This window comes from Canis lupus, chromosome 36 (assembly GCF_003254725.2).
Source record: "Canis lupus dingo isolate Sandy chromosome 36, ASM325472v2, whole genome shotgun sequence".
Lineage (NCBI taxonomy): Eukaryota > Metazoa > Chordata > Mammalia > Carnivora > Canidae > Canis > Canis lupus.
The window spans coordinates 3,762,323-3,785,232 of record NC_064278.1 but is presented as its reverse complement, the minus strand read 5'-3'; the positions used below and the strand labels follow the sequence as shown (position 1 = coordinate 3,785,232).

Genomic DNA, 22,910 nt, shown 5'->3' with positions numbered 1-22,910 from the left:
CCCACAAGCACCTAATACCTAGTGTGTTTTCTCAGATGAGGGCTTTTTGCTAGAGCTTTTAAAAGTAAATGCTAGGTAATGGGAAAGTTCTCTAGCAAAAACAAAATGAGAACAACAACAAAACAGTCTGGACTGAGTGAATCGACAAATTCTTTTTCTCACATGTAATATATAATGTAAAACATGTACATAAGCTACTAGATACATTCGAATCAAGCTTGCCTACAGTCTTTAAAAAAAAGTCATCCAAGGTGAAGTGTTGAGAAACGTGTCCAGCTATGTCCTCTTAATGACACTGTGTTTATAAAATGGCCAGCATTGCAAATCCTTGCTAAAATCATGACAAGTATTTGAGTCATAATCATTGTGAATAGTGAGAATAAATTACTCTTCTAAACATTATCTGTAGCATTTCACATTGTTGAAGTTCTTGTTTTTAAACCAACTGTTCAGGATTCTTAAGTGTCTGAAGAAACCAAAGAATATTGTACCATTGCAGTGGGGCAACCAATTGTGTATCTCTTCAGCTTTATATAGAATGTTCTGTTTGGTGAAGTGTCTGGCATCAATTTCCTTGTCTTGCCTATGGTATTTCCTATCTAGGCGTTAAGACATTATTTCATATTAGCCATACTCTTTGGAAACTGATTAATTTGATCATATATGTACAAATTGATATAGACTATATATCATATATGATAAATTAATCATTTTTAAATAATTATTTTAAAATTAGTTTTAATAGATATCTATTAAATGTCTTGGGATAATTCCAGCTTTGAGGCTGACAGAAATCGTTTTGTTTTTACTGAAAACAATAATGCTAAATTAGAGCTAGCTCAATGTATGGCAGGAACCTAAATCTTTTTTTTTTTTTTTTTGAGTTCATAAGTTATTTGTGCAGCTTTGAAAATGGCATAGAACCTTGGTTCTTGATGACAGGCTGATTTATGAAATGAACACTGAGACTGCCTGCATTTAATTTCCTTGCTAATGAAAAGAAGTGTGTTATATGTCTACCACTAGACTAATCATTGGCAAAGGAGAGTGACTTGGGCCAATGATAATTCATCCTATGGGTATCAACACCGAAGCAAACAAATCAGAAGGAAAGGGATAATGAGTGATGAGAAAGTAACCACCATTGTGTGCTTTATCACACATAGAAATGAATTCAAAGAACAAATCCTAGTGCCACAGAGATGAATGTTATCTCACATCAAGGATGGCATTCTTAATGATTAGGCATTCACGTTCATAAATAGCTTGGGGGTAAAAGGTGTGCAAAAGCAATAATTCTGAACGTGGTTGTGGTAATAAGATGTATCCTAACTACTTGAAGACTGCCCTAGTATCCGTGCATGTTGAGGTATATTTAGGAAAATTTTTGTTATTTTAGGCCAGTAACTGATGCTAGTTAATAAAGAGGTTTTAGTTAGTAAATAAGATTAATGTTACACCAAAGAGTCAGTAAATACTGGTTGTTCCCAAAACTGGCTATGAATCTGAATGACCAGGGCTTTAGAAATTCCAAGGGTCTATGGGATAGATGAAGAGCATTAGTGGGAAAAATGGAATGGTCCAAGGTATTTGTGATTTGAACAACAAAAAACTCATAGACATTTTGTGACCTACAGAGTTAGAGCGACAATATATAAAATAAGCATGCCTGCTCTGAGCGTATTAGCATTCTTAAAGGGTGAAAAAAATGTATTTAGGTGTGAGTAGAAACCTTCGTTTAAAAACAACAACAACAACAAACCTACTTGTGTTTGCTTCTATGCAGTAGTTTTCAACTTTCTTGGTTTGAGGGCCTCATTGAGAATCTGAACAAGATTATGGCAAGTTTCCCAGAGTTTCGCATTTGCATATTCATGCAATGTTTTGAATATTAATAACCTCTTCTCTAATGTTCTTGGTCCTATTAAAAAAACTGAAGCAGCATAACTAACAACTAACAATAGATACCATTAATCCAATCCTTACCAGTTTTCCAAGTTCCACCTAGATCTCCTGAATTAGAAGCTTCAGGATCTCAAAAATACACAATTTTATGAAGTTCCTTCATTGGTTCTCATGAAATTAATTGGATCTCTATTAGCCAGAGAAAGAAGGGCTTTTTAGAGTCAGACATACTTGAGTTAAAAATAAAAACTTTACTCTTAACAATGAACTAGGGCAAGCCTTCTGAGCCTTAGTTTATCCACCTAAAGAATGGGAATGGTAGCTGTCCTCACACCAGTGTGGCAAAGAACGTAGGACAGCATCAGCACACACTTCTAGCATATAGTAAGTACTAGAAATATCTGTTATTTATTGTGCGCACTCAAAAAAAGCCTGCTTGGTTTGCAGTGAGGATATTGCCTGAATATTAAATAGTTATTTGAGCTAAGAGATTCATGGTTGTATTATTTACATTAAATGTTAAGAACAGAAATAGTGATACTAGAGCAAAGATAACACTGCAATGGCATGAGCTGGAGATGGCTTTTATTTGAGCCACATACTGTGTAAACACATTAGCAAGTCAGAGCTGGCAGAAAACAAAGCTCACTGACCCCTAGATCCACAGGCCTTATCTTTAACCCTAATGTTGCGAGGCTTTTGGAAGTTTTCCAAATCTTAAAGCTCTAAAATGTTCATGCCAATACCATAAATTCTTGGTTGTATGGAAGGAGACTCTTTCAAGTATTCAGAATAGTTCTGAATTGGGGAAAAAATAAAACAAGCTATGTCTTATGTCTAGCAACAGCAACAACAAAAGTATCTTTGAACAGGATGCGATAAACTGTGGAAAAGAGTTAAGGTTTTGAGATTTATCCTGATTAGTTTTTTTTTCTGATTAGTTATTTGGTCAACAAAAAGAATAATTTTATTACAAATGCTAGCTTTTAAAAGGACAAAATGGGGAGTCTGGGTTAGAGAGGGAAAAAAAAAAAGGGCAGTAGAGGCACAAGGTAAAATAAGTCCGGGAATGGGAGAAAGTAGTCCCAAACAGGAGAAGCAGTGATGATTGCTGGCAATTTTGGTGGGATTTTAAAGTAATTTTGCACAGCTCAGTAATTCACCTGGGAGTTTTTCTGTCATTTCTTATGTTAATGCGTCTTTGACATATCCAGAGATTTCTGGGGTGAGCCAGGCATACTCAGGTCAATGACAGAGTGTCCAGAAATAGAACCAGATCAATAAAGGAGCTTCCTGACTGACACTTAGTGAGCCATGAGGCCACTATTATTTTTTAGAGAAACAGCTTATAAGATAAATATATGCTCAGAGCTCATGAATGTTCCATTGAAATGGAGAGTAGAGAAGAGTGATTGTGAGTCAGTATCTTCATAATGAACAGAGCCAACTTACATTTGCCTTTTTGCAGTGATCTCCACATTTTTCATTCATGGACTTTATTGAAAATCTGAAATATGATTCTATATACCCTTCCTGGAGAAATATTTTGCATTTACATATAAGCATAGTGTTTTGTGGATTGATTACCACTTTTCTAATGTTCTTGGTCTTTCTTTTAAAGATTTATTTACTAATTTATTTGACAGAGAGAGAGAGAAGTAGGGGGAAGGACAGAGGGAGAGGCAGGGAAGCATGCTTCCCGCTAAGCGGGAAGCCCAACTGGGAGCTTGATCTCATGACCTTGAGACCATGACCTGAGCCAAAATCAAGAGTCAGACGCTTAGCTGACTAAGCCACCCAGGCAGGCTCCCCTGTAATGTTCTTGGTCTTATAGGGAAATGAAAACAATAGAACTAGAAATTATAGCTTCAATTAATCATTGGTTAACTAAACCAATGAGAAACAATAGCTATTAAGTCCTTACTATGCTAGAGACATTGTGCTAAACTCCCTCTATGTGTCATCTCATTTAATCCTTACCTTGATGCTATGAAGTAAAAATTTAATTGGCCTCATTTTATAGATGGGAAAACTAAGGCATAGGGAAGTTACACAGCTTGCTTAAAGCTCTACAGCCAGCAAGGAGCAGAACCTGGAATCAAACGGAACACTGTTTGATGCCAGAACATATACTCTTAAGCAGTTTCTCATATTATCTGATTTTTTACGTAATATTTTTTTTCAGGCACTTGAGGTCCAATGTTCCAACCTAGGCTCTGAAGGATTAGTGAATCCTTTGAATTTATATACTACATTGTGTGTGTGTGTGTGTGTGTGTGTGTGTGTGTGTGTGCAACATGCGTGCATGTAATATTTGTTTTGCTGGAGGTGCATAGTTTAATCAGATTCCCTTAGGATATCTCAACCAAGCAGTTAAGAGTCAGTCATGTAGCTATTCCAGGGTTTAGCTGTGGATTAAGTAAGGCCATCAAAGAGTCACATATTTGGGCCACATGGGTTATCTCCCTTCTACTTCTCTCACTTCACAGAATTGCTCGTATGGATTTGGTTTCAGAATCAGGCCCTAATCTTGAACTGAAGCATACTACCAGAAATAGCTGTACAAAATCGACTACTGTATTTTTCTTCAGAGATATTTTTGAGTATATTTTTAAATATATCATTTGGAGTCCTTTAAAGAAAACCTCAAGCAATAAATGACTTTTGGAAGAAAGAAAATACCTTCCTTGTGTATGATGAAGAATGTAATGATGTATCCCTTTATTCAAAAGCAGAAATGTCAGACTCAAATCTGCAACGCAGCTATAGTGCTTATGCAGGGGCCCTTGGCCTATATATTTGCACTTTACCTTTTCCTCAGTCATAACCATCTGCTCCAATTTGTATTTTTCCTTGTTTTGAATATATATATTTCATATGTTACTGTAAGGCATCTCAAATTCTTCATGGAACACAGAGAAATATAAATTAAAAATTTACCTTTGGTTGCCTCTGCCTTTTCTGCCACTCTATGCCTAAAAAGAGGCAGAGCTCTGAAATCTTGCAGAAATTTGTTCTTTAATACCTTAACCTTCACCAATACAAAAAAAAAAAAAAAGATCCTCACTTAGGGCAACATAGCTGCAATAATACAAACACCTTCAATGGCAAACACTTTTCTAACTGATTAACTTAGGAGAGGATTGTATCTTGTTTCCCTCCTCCCCCACGAATGCTTATCTGAGGCGAGAAAGATGACTTTCATTCACGATTAGATTTTCTAAAAAGTACCTCTATTATATAATTTTGTGTTTTGAATCCAGTGAAGGCCATATGCTTTCAACCCCAGATTCAAAGGGGCAAAGTTCTCTGTCAGTTATGTATATAAATGTGTTCATAAATGTGAGTACATAAATGTGAGGTCTATCCCAGTCAAAAGCCCAACACACCAGGACAGGAATTGGCCAGTACAGTGATATCTATGCATACAGTCGGTATTTTTTCTCAGGGAAGAATTCTGGATTTTTTTTTTTTGAGTAGTTACAGTAAGTAATTGGTTGAGAACCCAAACCTTGGTGCCATAGAGTATGGCTCTTGAAAACATTTTAAGTCAGGATGAACCAACCAACTGAGCTTTTCTAGGAGGTTATAAAAAATCAGGAAAAAACTCAAGACACCTTCACTGGATGTCTAGTTTAAAAACATGTATCCAGAAAACCTTATTACAGGTTTTAATTATCTCCTGTATACCAAGAGAACTCTCAAATTCTTGCTTCTAGCCAAGACCAATCTTCTGAACCCTAAACCTATTTTTTAAATTCCTGCGTCCTCAGCTCCACTTGGGGTTCTCACAGCCACTTCAGACTCAAAGTCTTAGGCAGGATTCATACGTATCCGATCTGACTCTTCCCTTTTTTAGTGAATGACATCTTCGTTCCCTCAGTATAGAGATCAGAACTCTTGGGCATACCGAGAATATTCCTCTCTTTTCCTGCCTACTCCTTCCTCAATAAAATTCCCTTCTTTCCACCTCCCCTGCCCAGTGGGTTCTTGCCAAAACTCTTTTATTGCACAGATGACTGAATAATCCTCCCAGCTAGTGACAGATTTCGCTCGTGCCAAGGCACAACCCATTCTCCACACTAGGATCTATAAGTGATGTTTTACTATTTCAGTTTGATAATGGTATTCTCTTTCTTGAAGTTTTTCAATGACTTCCCATTACCTTAGAAATTAGGAAACTAGCCCTTTATCGGATACTTCATTTGTAAATATCTTCTCCCATTCTGTAGGTTGTCTTTTGGTTTTGTTGACTGTATCCTTTGCTGTGCAAAAGCTTCTTATCTTGATGAAGTCCCAATAGTTCATTTTTGCTTTTGTTTCTTTTGCCTTCGTGGATGCACTGCTGGGGATTTACCCCAAAGACACAGATGCAATGAAACGCCGGGACACCTGCACCCCGATGTTTCTAGCAGCAATGTCCACAATAGCCAAACTGTGGAAGGAGCCTCGGTGTCCATCAAAGGATGAATGGATAGAGAAGCTGTGGTCTGTGTATACAATGGGATATTCCTCAGCCATTAGAAATGACAAATACCCACCATTTGCTTCGATGTGGATGGAACTGGAGGGTATTATGCTGAGTGAAGTAAGTCAATCGGAGAAGGACAAACATTATATGTTCTCATTCGTTTGGGGAATATAAATAATAGTGAAAGGGAATATAAGGGAAGGGAGAAGAAATGTGTGGGAAATATCAGAAAGGGAGACAGAACATAAAGACTCCTAACTCTGGGAAACGAACTAGGAGTGGTGGAAGGGGAGGAGGGCGGGGAGGTGGGGGTGAATGGGTGATGGGCACTGAGGGGGGCACTTGCCAGGATGAGCACTGGGTGTTATTCTGTATGTTGGCAAATTGAACACCAATAAAAAATAAATTTATTATTTAAAAAAGTAAGAAATTAGGACCTAAGTCCTTCATGTGGCCTAAAAGACACCCACCTGATCTAAATGTTTATTTTTGACTCATCTCTAGTACTTTCCCATCTTGTCACATTGGCCTTATTCAGGTTTCTCTAAAACCATGCACCCTCTTGCCTGAGTCCGTCAGACACACACACACACACACACACACACACACGCACACACACATGTACACATGACACCTAACTAATTTCTATTCTACTTTCAAGTTCTCTTCAGCATACTTGCTACTATAAACTTTCTACTGTAAACTTTCCTTGCTACCTCCGACAGATCAAATTTATCTTCTTACATATTATAGAACCCTGGATTAACATCTCCCATGTTGTAGATGTTCAATAAATATTTCTAAACAACTATGTTGATTTATTTAGAGTTTTATTAACAAAAGAAGTTGCTGGAATCTAAGTCTGTTTGACTTGTGTGTCAAGAAACCATTTCCATTACATAATGATCACTTCTGAAAGAATGAAGAAAAGATAGCTATTAGCAATAGTGCTTTGATACATAAACTAAAGATGTGTTAATGGCCCTGAAAACTTAAAACTTAAATAAAACTTTGGGGCTTTGTAGAAGTAGTCTTCATCTAATCAAGGTGGAAAACAGCAAGTTTTCTATCTTGACATGTGCTATTAGAAACTTTGACCTCTGAGGTTTATGAAAGCATCTAAAACCATTCTTGTTCTCCATTTCATTTATCCTAAGGACATTAGAGCTTACTAGATGTGTCTGTGCTATGGCATGACATGTTTCAGGACCTTGAAGAAGCAGATGACAGCTGGTTGTCCATTTCCATGTCTCTATCTTATTTTCTGGGCTTGGTTTTTTAGAGACAGCTGCAAGTGGGTAATGGAATTGGCCATCCTCTTCAGGGAAACTCAGCTTAGGTGCTCTTGATTTCAGACTTGACTGCCAGTCATCCACAGAGAGATAAATCTGGTGTTACAGAGAGTTGAGACCCTTGCTACTGTGTGTGTGTGTGTGTGTGTGTGGTGTGTGTGTGTGTGTGTGTGTGTGTGTGTGCATTGTTTCTCTTCCATGCCTTTTTGCATTGGATTCTGGTATGGTTATTCTGTGAAGTGGTATCTATGTGGGTGGGAGGAGAGTGAAGAATTTCACTTTAAAGAGTTGGATATTCCTGGAGTCAATGAGGTGGTAAAGGGGAGGATTCTTGGAAAGAATCAACATTTAGAAGGTAGGCTTAAAAATGCAAGAGGAAATATCTGTTGCTCTCTGGGGTCAGCCTCCACTTCATTAAAGATGGCCCCTGCCAAAGAGGGGCCACAGAGAAAGGAACCTGGAGCTGGGGAAAGAGGCATGAAGAGTTCTCTAGAGACAATAAGATAAAACAAGAGCAAATGATATTTTGTGAATTATGTTGCCTAGTTGTATGGTTTTGTGTTTATCTGGTTTGTTTCCTTTTTTATTGTATCTGAGCTTTAAGTGGAATTTATTTAAATGCTCCATTCCTGCATTAACTCTAGTACTAGATATTTAGAGACCAGTTGTGGTCCACATTTGACCCAGAGTGTTACAGGTGGACATTTGCTTCTACTTGTGTCCCTCATGTCCTCACTCTCTGGGACCATGTGATGGTGGCAGAACTGATTAGTAGATATCTATCCATCTATCTCTTCCCCACTTACAATATTCTCCCCATTGAAATCACAGAAGATATTAGACGTATTGAGCAAGATTCTGGTCTCCTTAGAGGAATATCTTTAGAATCTTCTTACAGTAACATTTCAAGTTTCTCCAGAGCTCTCAGATTTCTGCCTAATCAGGTTGCTGTTCTTTGAAAGTCATTGAAGAAAAAATTTTCTCAAAAAAAAAAAAAAAAAAGCTGAAGGGCACAGTAAACAAATACCTATAGTAGTAGTCTGATAGAATTTTGTTCATTCTGAAATACAACATAACAACCCACAAACATACTATTTCTTGACATTTCTTGATTGAACGGGAGGAATGGGCCAGAAATAGGATCCTTTTGTGTAGGGAAGAAGGAAATAAGAGAGGCTAGGAATATCAAAGGCAAGCTGGGGTTACTTTGCCTTTTTTCTTGGAATGAGGCATATTTACTTTCAACTAGATATGGGTAACAGGCCCTGTTCTGAGTCCTTTTGCTCTGTGGGGAAAGTGATAAGCTATGAGCCTGGTTATGAGCTATGAGCCTAACTCACATGGTTTGGAGTGATGGGCCAAGTACTGGGTGACTTTTTCCCCAACCATAGCAGGGTTTCTTAGAGACCATCTGACTCCCAGAGAATGCATAAATACAAGTATCAGTGCATTTTACATTTCTACACAATAGATAAGGAGGAGGGGAGTACCAAGAAAATAATGAATCCCATCATCCAAAATGTCATGGTTTGCTGTATGTTAGAAGTCCTGATATAAGAGTCATCTCAAAGGAAATAGGTGGGTTAATAATGGCTTATGAATTCTCAGAGCAGAGATACATTTGGGGATCTTACCACAAGACAAGTACCCCAATTTGGCAACAGAATTATGAAAGATATTGGGTCACATAGAAAATCCAACCCTGTTGGATTTTATTGAGATGGTCCACCATCCTTCTCCTCAGTCTCATACTTGTGTTTCTGGAGCTTCAGACAGTCGTGCTTTCCATCCTTGTTCTTTTTAGTTTCTTTCCTATTAGGTTTTGGAAGAAGCCCTGATTTCTGTGTTTAGGGACAAGAGGCCTCATCTGAGGGAACAGAAAGTGATTCTTTTTGATATATGTATATGTATTTTTAGGGCTTTTGTCATTTGCAATCTTTTTTTGATTTTTTACATTTTATGTTTCACATTTTGTTTTGAAAAACATGGAGACCCAAGCCCCTGCCAGACAAAGAAACAGGCAAATAGGAACAAACAAAAATACATGGTCCCTTTCATTTGGAAATAGGTCACTCATGCCAACCAATATTTGCGCATAAACTTCATTTATCATCAAAACAGAAAAGGCAAACAAAGATCCAGTATTTTTCAAAAATTTTAGCAACAGTGTGACTTGTGATTTTTTAAGTTACATTTAAGTATTCTACTCTTTTCTTTCTCAGGCAAGTGATTAAAAATCTGTTCCTTGCGTTTGTTCAACTTTTTTGGAAATTCAAAAAGACTCCGCATGATCTTATCTCATATCAACAATTCTATACAGGGGAAAATAGTATACCCAGTTCACGAAAATAATATTTATACCTCTTTATATTTGCATAATAAAAGAGTATAAAATGTGGTAAAGCTGTGGCTCATAAGGCGTACAGGAAAAAAATCTCAATTTCTGACTGTAGCTTTGGAAAGATTAAGTAATGTGCCTAAATTTTGGAAAACTGAGACTAGAACTCTGGTTTGTCATTTCTTTTGGACCACCAGCACCTGTGAGTATTCATCCAGTTTGAAGGGAATTCCCTACTTTATGAATCCCTGCATCTTTATAAAAGCCTGATGCTCAGCTCCGAAGTCTCCCTCGAAGCTCCCATTAGGATGAAGGAAGTTGCAGCTAGTATTCAGATGCAGTGGTTGGAAAGGCTTTAGCTGTCCAATCTCAGGGTGGTAATGGTGCAAGATGCATGGTCTGTGCTTAGTGAAGTGACAGAGGCAGAGTATCTCTGAGGCCAGGTGTGTGGCAGGATGGGCACACTGTCCCTGGCCATGTAGCTTCCAAGCCTGGTTCATAGACTTTTCTAGAGAAGCTACGAGCTACTTAAGATTCTTTAATACGTTTAACTCTTGCTTAAACTTATTAGGGCAGCTTTCTTTGTTTGCAACTGAAATCTTTGACTGATATGTAGCTCAAGTTATTTACTGGGATGACTTAGCCCACAAGCCAGAGAGTCTTTAATGAACACTCTTTGGTCACTTAAAAATGTTTACTCACTCTCAGCTTTGGCAATCACTCTCATTATGTGTACTTTACCCAAACCACTGTCTCTGGCTTGGCAATATGAATACAAAGGGAACAAATCTTTAGTTATAAAAATGCCACTTGTTGTTCAGCTAACTCATTCACTCAACAAATATAGTGTCAGTGTGAGGAGAGCGGAGGGGAAGATGAATATACACTTGGTAAAGCAGGTTTGGGGTAACACAGTTGAGGGTTTTAAATGTCATTTATTCGTTCAACAAGTAGCTATTGAGTGCTTATTATGAGCTAAGATGATTTCAAATGCCAATGTTAGAATTGCTGGTGTTAGAAATGGCAATATGTCTTAGATAGCTTTCAGTGCTAGGATCACACCTTTGCTATAAAAAGATCCCTCTGGCTGAAGGTTCAGTGGGAATAGATTGGAGAAGAGTGAACCTTAAGGAAGGGAGAACAGTTAGGAAGCTTTTTTGACATTTCAAGTAAAAGAAGATGGTTGATCTGAAGTAGAGTGGTGGCAGTGAAGTGGAAAGAAGTGAAAAAAATTGAGAAAATTTTTATAAGAGTTAAAATCCATGGAAACTACTGATTAATTGTTATGTGAATGATGAGAAAGAAGGGAGAGAAAAGGAAAAACACCAAGGTATCTGGCTCAAGTGGTGACAATTACTGAGATAAGTAAGACAGGGAGAGTAGGTTTGGGAGCAGGTTCTGTTTTATACATGTCAGTTTTGGCCACTTTTGGAATATGTAGGTAGAGAGGACTGTAGGATATAAGCACATATCATAAGCACATAACACAGAAATAGACATGAAGTCATGGAAAATTATTAGATCACCAAGGGGAAGTGTAGAGAAATGATCTAGTGCAGCAGTTCTCGATGTATGATTCAGGGACCCCTGAGGGGTGCTCAAGACTATTTTGGGGATTCACAAGGTGAAAACTATGTCTATTAGTATTGCTAAGATGTAACTTTTCTTTTCCAGTATCATTCTGGCACAAAGGTACAATGGAATTTTCCAGAAGCTGCAAGATGTGTTAAGGATGTCATTGCTTTGAGGGCTAATGGAATGTATGCTTGTGTACCCCTGTGTTTTAAAATTTTCTCAATTTAAATTTCTAATATGATAAATGTTGATAGTTCTAACCCACTTAAACATAAGCTCTCAAGGGTCCTCAGAATTTTTGAAGTGTAAAGGGATGATGATATCAAAATGTCTGAGAACCAGCAGCCTAGAGAATTTAGCCTTGATTCTACATGCAAGGGTGATCGTTAAAGATTTGAGGGCATGGGAAAACATAATCAGGGTCATGTTAATAGAAAGTTATTCTGATGGCAGTCTTGAGGATACATTGTGATGGGGATGACATAAAGTTGTGGAGGTGTTTTGGTTGGTAATTATAACAACTCAGGGAATGAATATACTAGGGGCTTGAACTTTGGAAATAACAGTGTGAATGACAACGGACAACACAAAAGGAAAATAAATGTGATTTTATTATTGACTGATTGTGGGTCACTATTAAAGAAAGGAAAGGAGTAAAAGATAACTGGTGTTGGAACTATGTGTTTGGAAGAAAGGTCTTGTTTCTCCTACCATTTTAAGTATAGGAAAAATGATCCTTGACATCTGATGAAGATTCATGAGGTAAGCACTATCTAATAAAAATATGATGAAAGCCATAATTCTAGATTTCCTACTAGCTGCGCAAAAGAGGTAAAATTAATTTTAATAATATATTTCATTTAACCCAATATATCCAAGATATGATCATTTCAATATGTAGTGAACATAAAAAATTATTGAGATTTTGGGGGATATTAAGTCTTTGAAATCTTGTGTATATATTACACTCACAGTACCTATGAGGTCAGACTAGTCATATTCCAAGTACTCAAGAGCCACAAGTAGCTAGTGGCTACCACCTTCAACACAGCAGCTTTAGATTATTATTTTGCTTGAGTCAAGGTCATCAGAATGCCAATGCTGATTTGGCTGGGAGTGAAATAACTGTTTCTTTCTTTTTTTAGTTCTTTACTCAGGAAGGGATGGATTTGTACTGAGTCCCATAACTCACTCTGATAGAGTATAATTACTGGCCCTTTCTAAGGAAATGAGCCAAGGGGTAGCGGCCTGCTTACCTGGAACTGAATCTCTGACCTGCATGTTACAGACAAAGCCTGTATTGAATGCAGCTGATCAGCCCAGCACACTGACACTAGCCAGTGCGTGGGAAAACAGACAAAACTCAGACAAAGTTTGAGTTGTGTGGAGAGACCATAGTTATAGTATTAAAAGGATATGGAAAATCAGTGAAGGGGTGCAACCATTTTGGAAGGTGGTGAAAACAGTTAATGTAAGTACTCAAAGACTTTAAGCTTTTAGAGGTGGTAGTTGATTAAAGAACTGTTTGATGCCCATTATCATATCCACAGAGATGCCATTATTTTTCTCCTTTATGAGACTCGAGCTGTCCCATGAAGTAGACATAGTGAAGGTACACACTGTAGATCCTTAATAAAGCTCCTGAAACACACGACTATTTTTATGGAATGGCATTATCAAAAGGAGGAGGAGAATAGAGGTGAAGCCTAGGTTCCCTAATAGAAAGATTTCTGGGATTACAAGATGAGATAGATGAGCGCAAATGAGTGTGTTGTAGGCTCCTTTAGGGAGAATGAGTTTAGGGAAGGAAAAATGCAGTCAAATGAGAACAGATTAGACCTTGATAGTATATAGCAAATTATCGTAGTATGCCTCCTCACCATATGCTCATTCCATGATAAGTTCATGTTCCAAGATGAAATGAAAAATTAAGATGCATGGCATTGGAGATTCTAGAAAGGATAACAAAAAAAGAAACATGTATGATAAAAAAAATCCCAAACGATCATACCCAACAAGTAGTCATTTTCAAAGTTCAATTATTATACACATTTATTTGCCTTATTAATTAGGGATGTTAATCTGCAGATGTATCAAGTCTTTATAGCTTAAAGTCCTTATACTTGTTTCCCTTGGTTATGTAAGATTTATTAAACCAAAGTCTATTTCACTGGTGGGTTATGAACTCCTTGATTATTGCTGTTGTTTTCTTTTGATTATGAGAATCCAAGAGTCATGATGTAATGTTGCTATGGTAATGAATATGTACAAATAGATGATTAAGGGTGGGGGGGAGGTTAAATCCTAAGAAACACATTTGCACATAAATTTTTTCCAGTGAATAAAAAAACACTCACACATGAATTTTTGTTGTGTACAAAAAATATAAAAGATGTATTATATTATGTCATATCTTTTTTTTTCTTGGGGTTCGATTTTGCCAACATATAGCATCCTCAGTGCTCATCCTGTCAAGTGCCCCCCTCAGTGCCCATCACCCAGTCATTGCCTCCCCGCCGCCCACCTCCCCTTCCACCACCCCTAGTTCGTTTCCCAGAGTTAGGAGTCTCTCATGTTCTGTCTCCCTCTCTGATATTTCCCACTCATCTTCTCTCCTTTCCCCTTTAATCCCTTCCACTATTTCTTACATTCCCCAAATGAATGATGAGACCATATAATGTTTGTCCTTCTCTGACTGACTTACTTGACTCAGCATAATACCCTCCAGTTCCAACCACATCGAAGCAAATGGTGGGTATTCTCGTTTCTAACGGCTGAGGAATATTCCATTATATGATATTATATCATATCTTCAACAAGCAGTGCATTGTGTTTCTTATATTAAATGATGGAAATCACTCAATATGCTTCAAAGGGTATTTTCTCAATAATAGTTCTCACACAAAATCTACTGGATTAGAACTGGATTAATTTCTATAGGGGTGTGTGTGTGTGTGTTAAAAGTATACTCTTTTAAGTAAAGACTGGACACATTATGAGGATTAAGTTTTTTTCTTGATTGTCACAAAGGTGGTATATACCAGAAATATTTATAATTACCTAAGAATATACTTTGCCAGCTCTTGGGGTTTAATACCTTTAGAGTGACCAACTCTTTACTTCAAAGCTTCTATAGAATTGATGTTGGAAGAAGAACATGCACAAGGGGACAGAGAGAAGTAGTATTTGAAGATGAAATTTAAAATACTTCTATGGGGCGCCTGGGTGGCTCAGCTGGTTAAGCAGCTGCCTTCCGCTCAGGTCATGATCTCAGGATCGTAGGATCAAGCACTGCATGGAGCACCACATCGGTCTCCTTGCTCAGCAGGGAGTCTGCTTCTCCCTCTCCCTCTGACCTTCTCCCTGCACGTGTGCTCTCTCTCTCTCAAATAAATAAATAAAATCTTTAAAAAAGTAAAATACTTCTACAAATTAAGTACTTAGCTTTTGACATACTAACCTTTTTTGTGTGGATATGTCACAGAACTTTGTGCAAAGAATTCAAAAGATCCTGATTCCTTTACTGCCTGGCCATCCGTCCACTGGCAAGGCTCCTAACAACTCTTTTTTTATACTGTGCCTAAGACAAAGGTGACGATCCTTGCCATTTGATGAAGATTCATTAGACCAGCACTGTTCAGTGGACATATAACACAAGCCATACGTAATTTAAAATATTTTAGTAGTCGTGTTAAAAAGTGACAAGAAATAGGTGTAATTAATTCTAGCAATATATTTATCCCAGTACTTCCAAAATATTATCACTTCAACATAAACAACATAAAAGTCACTAATGATATATTTTATATTCTATTTTGTACCAAGTCTTTGAAATCCAGCACGTATTTTATACTTCTAGGCCATGCCAGTTGGGACTACACATTTTAAGTGCTTACTCCCTGGACGTGGCCGCCGTACCACAGCGTGTGGCCAGTGGATCACCGCAGCAGAGCGTGCACCCCTGGCCTCAGAGGGCAGTGCAGAGTTTTTTTTTTAGAATACTAAAGTCATTCAATATTAGACTTCTTGGGTACGAACCTTGCTTTTTGCACAAGATGAGAGCTTTCCAACAGGCAGGGGTGTTGCTCACTGTATTCAAGAGACAAAATAGATATTGAAAGTAAATATTAGTACATTAGTACAATGCCTGATAGTTTAACAGCGCTTTCACATTCACTCCTCCTTTAAATCTTGGATCCATGGTTCCAAGAAATCAGGGGGAAAAGGGGAGATGAAGTTCCAATTACTTTTGAAGAAGCAGGCGCAGACACTAAATCCTTCTCTTTCAGCTCCAAATCTCATGATCCAACGGCAGATCACAAACTAGGGTTCAGTTATCAAATAATGAGTGAGCCAAGTCAGCCAAAATATAACGTGCCCTAGCATTTTCTTGCTTTTTTTTTTTTTTTTTTTTTTTGAAGCATCTGTTTTGTGGGTGTGTGGAAGGGCTCAGTCTTGTCCCACAACTCCATTTGTTTGTTTGTTTGTTTGCTTGGATCCAGAATAAAATTAGAACAAAGTCTTTTTACGCTTAGGAATGTTTTGATTCATCCGGGGTGGTGGCGGTGGGGGTGAGATCCCCAGGACTGTCACCAAATCCAACCACCCCCCCCCCCCCCCGCGATCTTGTGATAGTGAAGTGAGGGAGCTGCGTGGCTTCAGCTCTGGTCCCTCGCAGCCCTCACAAAGAACCCGCGTTCTTCGGGGCTGAGGTGGGAGGAAGCAGGTCGTAGCTTTTACTCCGAAGCATTTAATTCGTAGGACGGTCGATTTTCAAGGAACCCCCCAACAGTGGCGACAACTCCAGCGTTGGGTTTTGGGCTTTTTGGGTTGTTCGGATGACAACCATGCCATCCGTTTCGCTGTGCAGGCTGCCTGCAAGGATTGGGTTTGGGCTACTTTCTACCAGCTGTAACGCTGCCCTTCCACGTCCCATCACAGCCCGCGGGGGAGGCTCACTCCCTAGACTCGCGGCTTCGGGAACTGGGCTCAGCCGAGCTCCGCCGACACGGCTCTCCGGTCTCCCGCGATCCGGGCCCACGCCGCCCTGTTCCGGCCCCGTCCCCGCGGCCCCGGGGTCCCCCGGGGGGGGGGGGGCGGGCGGGTCCCGTGCCCCGGGCCGCGGAGCAGGGCGCGCGCAGGTGGGCGGTCGGGCCGCGGGGGGTTGGAGGGGCCGGCGACCGCCCTGAGCCTGCTGCGCCCCGACCCGCCCGCGTAGAGACCTGAGCCGGCTGCGCCCCGACCCGCCCGCGTAGAGACCTGAGCCTGCTGCGCCCCGACCCGCCCGCGTAGAGACCTCGGCCGGCTGCTCGCGGTCGGGGCGCGGGGGCGCGCGGCTCGTCCGCGGGCGACCGTCCGTCCGGGGCCGCGGGCGCTCAGCTGTCCCGAGCCGCAGCCTCGGCGGCGCCGTCCCTCCGCCCCGGCCCGTCCCCAGCTCTCGGGCCCCGCGGGGCGCGGCGGGGGCGGGCTCGGCCCCCCCGGAGCCGGCGCGGGGCGGGCGGCGGGCGGCGGGCGGCGGGCGCGCGGGATGGGGGCGGCGCGGGGGGGCGCCCGCGGGGCTTAGTGCGGCCGCGCCTCCCGCCCGCGCCGGGAACTTCAAAGCGGCCCGCGCCGCAGCGACCGCTCGCCGGGCTCCGGGACGGGGGGCGGCGGGGCCATGGCCCGAGAGCCGCGCGCGCCGCTCCGCCAGGCCCTGCTGCTGCTCGCCACGGCCGCGCTGTCGGCAGGTACGCGGGCGCTGCTGCGGCCGGGGGGCAGCTGACGTCGGGCAGGTGTGCGGCCGGGAGGGGCGGGGGGCGGGGGCGGGGGCGGCGCGGGGGGCTCCGGGGCCGCGGGGGGGGCGGGGGGCGGGGGGGGCGGGGGCGGGCTGAGCCGCGGGAGCGGGGACGTCGGCAGCAGCGGCGCCAGGTGCGCGGGCGGACCCGGAGCGTAGCCTGCGCGGTTTGCAGCCACACTGCTTTCGAGGTACGGTCTTCGCGAAGAGTCGCAGGGAAAAAACCTTCCGGCAAGCGCCCCAGCGTTTTTAGCAGGTCTGTGCCTTGATAGGCTAAATAGAGCCCTTGGCCCAAGCTAGAAACCAAACATCTCTTTTGATGTTTACTAGCAACTGGGGCACATGCAGGTCCGGTGAGATCCCAGGGTGCCGTGATGAAAACCCTCCAGCTCCGGGACTGTCTTCCCAGGATATAACGTTATCCCAGGATACGTGAGCGGCAGCAGCTTCCTTGCTAACTCATTCTTTAAAACGTTTGGATCAGACATTTGAAGACATTTGCACACAAAAACCTGGTGTTTTTTTCCCCCCGTAGAGCTGTACTTTGTCCGAAGCTGATTTTTATGCATTTCTGTTTTCCCAGATGACAATCTGTTTGACATTAATAGCTATACTCCAGGGTGGTTAGTTTTCCTCTTGGTGACATGTGCAGGGGAATGTTTTGAATAGTGTGATTGCTGTCATGTGCAGATTTCATGTTTCAGATGGTGTGAGAGAATCACTAAATACAATATTCAGATGAAAATTCATTATTGGACTGATTAATTAATACAATATGAGGATTCAAGCATTTTAGTTATCTTTGGAAAAGCACAGCCTTTTAGGAAAGCCGTTACTCAGAGACTGTCCAGAGGATAGTGGGACAAAGTGAAATACTTGCAGAGTTAGTAAATTCATCAATGGGAAGAAAACCGACAATGGGAGAGTCTTTATAAGAAATAACTGGAAACTCCACTGACTTGGAATACTCAGAGTACTCCTGACGAATTTAATAGGTTTTCCAAAAAACAGAAAAAGAGAATGAAAAAGCCTTCTAGATATCACAGTTTTGACTAGGCACCTGTGAAATGGCCTCCACACGCTGTCTGTACAACCCTTTTTATTTTAGGGAGTTAATAACTTTGATGCAGACATTTAAAGAAATACTCAATTTTTAAAAAAATATAGCTTGAAAGTCATGTTTTATTATATGACAGACTCTTTAGAAAGTTTCGAGGCCCTGGGCATAGCAGTACAGGAGAACATGCCAGGCTGTGGTCTTTAAAAGAGATGGAAACTTTTGACATCGAGATGTACATAAAGGAAAAAAAAACAGATTATCCGTTCAAATGTGATTTTCCTCCTCAAACTTTGAAGGCTAAGAAAAATGCCCAATATGGACATGATGTGTCAGTACAGAAGAGAAGTACTTACCAAAATTGAACTTTTACAATAAGCTTTTCTATGTCAAATGCAGTCACTTTCAAATCTCTTTTAAGAACTTTATCCCTCTTTGTGTCCCACAGTAACAATGTCTATTGCTGTCTACTTTTTTGTTTTGTGTGTGTGTTTTGTTTAAAGATTTTATTTATTTATTCACGAGAGACACAGAGAGAGAGAGAGGCAAAGACACAGGCAGAAGGAGAAGCAGGCACCATGCAGGGAGCCCGATGCGGGACTCGATCCCAGGACCCCGGGGTCATGCCCTGGGCCGAAGGCAGATGCTCAACCCCTGAGCCACCCACGTGTCTCTCTGTCTACTTTTTTTTGAATCTTAACTTTTATACACATCTATTATTTGGTAGAGGGAGTCAAGTTAGTTTCTTTATTTCATTTTTAAAATTGTTTTTCTCATGTGGTTACCTACATCATTTTTTATCTAGTCACTTTTATAAATTACATGGTTCATCATAATGGATATTTTTGAAAATGTAGGATAAGTTGCTGCTAACTCTGTGATAGCTGGGTGACAGAAAACACCAACCTACCAGTTTGACTTTGCTGACCACCAGGCCTAGGAATTTCATTATCTGGAGACATCGATAAGCCAATAAACCCTTTTTTGCCTGGGCTGTTATTCCCCAGCATCTCTGTCACCTAAGGCACGTCTTGCGCTAGCAGTAGGGTAGAAACCATTGCTCCTTGATGAGGCTCTTAGAGGGTTATCACTGATGGAAACAGAGAAGGTATTTATTGGTCTGGGCTGGCTAAGAAATTAGTCTATCATGAGTTACTCTAATTATCTAGTTTCCAGTTTCCCTGTTACTTGGTAAGAGAGGCCTGACATGATCTCACATTTATCAGGATATTAAAGAGTTGGCACAAACTATCCTGGAGATCTGAAGTTTGAAGCTGTGATTGGAATATTCTATGAATTTATACATTGTGCATTCTCTACTAATTTCATGAAAGTCCTGGGGCTTCTGGTTGGGAAAGGATTAGTTAGAGTCCAGAAAGCTTAAAAAAAAAAAAGGAGTCCAGGGGGTGTCCGGGTAGCTCTATTGCTTAAGCGGCTGCCTTCAGCTCAGGTCATGATCCTGGGGTGCTGGGATGGCGCTCCCACACCCCATCCCCCAGTCTGCTTCTCCCTCTCCCTCTCCAGCTCTCCCTCTGTGCTGGTGCTCTTTCTCACTCTCTCTCTCAAATAAATAAAGTCTTTAAAAAAAAAAGAGTCTGGAAAGCTAGATGCTGTTGCTCTAGAAGTAAAAAGATAATCATTTCATTTAATAACCAGGGTAGGGGTTTCAGGTAGGGAGATTTTTTTCACTGCACAGTTTAAGGTGTGCTGGAAGTGAAAGTGAAAGCCCTGGGCTGGCTGAGTGCATAAATGCAGATGTTGCTACCTTTGCCCTCCTTTAAGCAGGGTCATTTATTGGTCGGTTGACACACATGTGACAGGAGGCTCCTGGTTCCAAGGAAGACACTTCTTTGGCCCGGGAGAAACTCTGTGCAGAAGTCCTTGGGGGCATATTTCTTCATTAACTATAGTGCCCCAACCTGCTATCTAGCCTCAAGTTTACAGGAGTATCAAATAGAGTTCCTCTGCTTGGCTATCATCCTACACAAATAATTGTAAGGTATGAGAGAGGAATGGGGGAATGATACCAAAGTTTTGCCCGGAGCATTGGAGGAGCAGAGCCCTGTGTGAGGCCGGTGGATCACAGCAGGAGCAGGTCTGGCCCAGGCGGGCCGGGAGGGGTGGAGCCCAGGGCGGCTGCTCTTTCCTTGTGGGGACTTAGAATGCCTCGTGCACCCTAAAGTGGAGATACCAAGTAAGCCATCGGTTGTTTGGGATCCAGGGTTCAGGGCGCAAGGCTAGGCTAATGCTAAAAAATCGAGGGTTAAGTTAGTTGCTGTTTCATCTGATTTCACGGGTGTTCCGGGCTTTGGCCTGGCAGCCCGACGAGAGAGAAATACTGCGGTGAGCTAAGCTGCTCCCCTTGCCTGTGGGGCTGACCCTTTGATCAGCAGAAGTACAGGGGAAGTTGCAAAGTTCACACACACACAAAATGTTTTTTTTTTTTTTTAAGATTTATTTATTTGTTTATGATAGAGAGAGAGAGAGAAAGAGAGAGAGAGAAAGAGAGGCAGAGACACAGGCTCCATGTAGGGAGCCCAATGCGGGACTCGATCCCGGGTCTCCAGGATCACGCCCTGGGCCAAAGGCAGGCACTAAACCACTGTGCCACCCAGGGATCCCCCCTGTTTCTCTTTCAGGGGAAGTGCTTCCAGGCAGTAGGCAAGATGCAGTTCGTTGTATTTTTCTTGGCAGGACTTGTATGTCTTACTGTAAATAAGAGAAGGTTAACAGGACTGGAGAACGGACAGAGTCAGAGCCAGGGAGGTGGTTGGCCTCACAGGCCCTGTTCATCGGAGGCAGACGGAGGTTTTCGAGCAGGTGCCTATGAGACAGTCAAGACTTAGGAGCAGGAACTAAAGAACTTGTAGCTGATGTTAATGTAGCCCTGCCCATTTCCCAAAGGACTTGCAAGTCTTGACCTGCTACCAAATGATTAGTATTGGCTTCAATTTAGGATTTGTAGAGGACAGTGACCTATAAATGAACAACTCTATGCCTGGACCATTAACAAGCTCAGATGGATCTGTTCACGTGTTTGTAAAGAGTCGAATTAATAAAATAAAGAGAGTTTATTTCTAAATATAAGTGGAAAACAGAACTAAACAGGAAAAAAAAGGGGGAAAATTCTAAGCACAAAGAGTGGTCTGTGTATTATTCCTTTTCACTTCCATCTGTGAAGCCACCTCTGGATCTTTCATTGCTTTGGCCTTCTCTATTTTAAATATTCGCAGCTGATTGTCAGATCTCAGGTTTTATCCTTATGTTGTTTAAGAAACTGGGATAGTAAAGGGATATGTTTATAAGTGATATAGAATTTCCACTTTTCCTAAGCGAAGAAGGGATACCTAAATGCCCTCCTGTCTCAGCCGTGCCTCCTGCAGTGTCAGAGGGGTTACTCAGGGTGACACCTGGAAAGGAGAGGCAAAATAAAGCAGGTTGGTTACCTGGTACTTCGTCCCCAAATTGCACGGCAGATCTCTAACGTACTCCTCTTTTCAAAACTAGTTTTAGTAATTAAACAGCCTAAGGATAAAAGGGAGGAGGCTGTGGTCCATCAGCATCCTGGATCCTGACGCCAACTGAGACGCTGTGTGCTGCCTGCAAGGTGAAGCCCGGACGGCCGAGCGGGGACCTCTTTCCCTTGGGCCTCACGTTAACCCAGCCTTCCTGGGAGCTCGGGCGAGTTTCAGGCAATAATGTCAGGGGCTACTGCTCAGGGAGGAAGGGGTGGAGAGAGGTGGTTGGTTCTCTTCTACGAGGAAGCGGGTCCTGCCCTTCCCACATGTGCTGCCTCCGGAGAAGACGGGACTGTGGTCATGAACCCCATGCCTTTCCCATTCTTTGAAAGCTGCTTCCCTAAAGCCCAGAACCTCTTGGTTCCCTGGAATGAGGACAGTAAAACCACTACTCCTCATTCTTAGGATCCACTAAAAAGTAAAAAGGAGGGAGGAGGTGAGTAGGAGTGTGAAACAGGCATGAAGACTTTATTTCCGTAGATGCCAATGCCCCTGTTTCTCAGGGGATGCTCCTTTGCCTTATCATGTGGCTCTTGAATTCACTTACTCTGGCCAACGAGGAGAATAAGGCCCTGCTCTGTCCTCATTCTTTATTTTTTCTCCTTTAGAATAATTTCCCCTTTCTGTTGTTCTCTTCTGTTTTTTAGAGTAGGTATGTGAAGATACTGTTTCTTTGGAACTGTTTTAAATTAATCCCCTCAAGAATTCATGGGTGAATCATTCAGTATGACTCAAGAGCTTGGCTTATTATTTTTTTAAACAATTTAAATTTGCCAGTGACTTAAGGATCCCAAATTAGATCAATCTACTTTTTCATTAAACTTTTCACATCAAGAAAACGATTAGGATGCTTTAGTTTTGAAAGTGAGACACATATCTTTTCTAATTTGTTTTATCATCCTTATCTCATGATAAGGTACAATGATAAAGACGCCATATCTGGTGTTGATGGAGTTCCTTTTACATTTTTCGCTTAACGCC

At 41.4% G+C, this 22,910-nt stretch overlaps 1 protein-coding gene across 3 annotated transcripts in view; it reads left to right on the top strand.

The window, feature by feature from the left end:
• The first annotated feature begins 17,175 nt into the window (after positions 1-17,175).
• The window catches only part of ACVR1C (activin A receptor type 1C), a 79,417-nt gene continuing 73,682 nt past the window's right edge, over positions 17,176-22,910 (top strand). For 2 of the 3 annotated variants that reach the window (XM_025471147.3, XM_025471146.3), the window contains exon 1: positions 17,176-17,307. In XM_025471147.3, the coding sequence (XP_025326932.1) occupies positions 17,238-17,307 (70 nt within the window). In that variant the 5' untranslated portion in view covers positions 17,176-17,237. Of the gene's footprint in view, positions 17,308-17,475; positions 17,611-22,910 lie in introns of those variants that run through there. The other variant, XM_035697523.1, reaches the window with a different exon arrangement.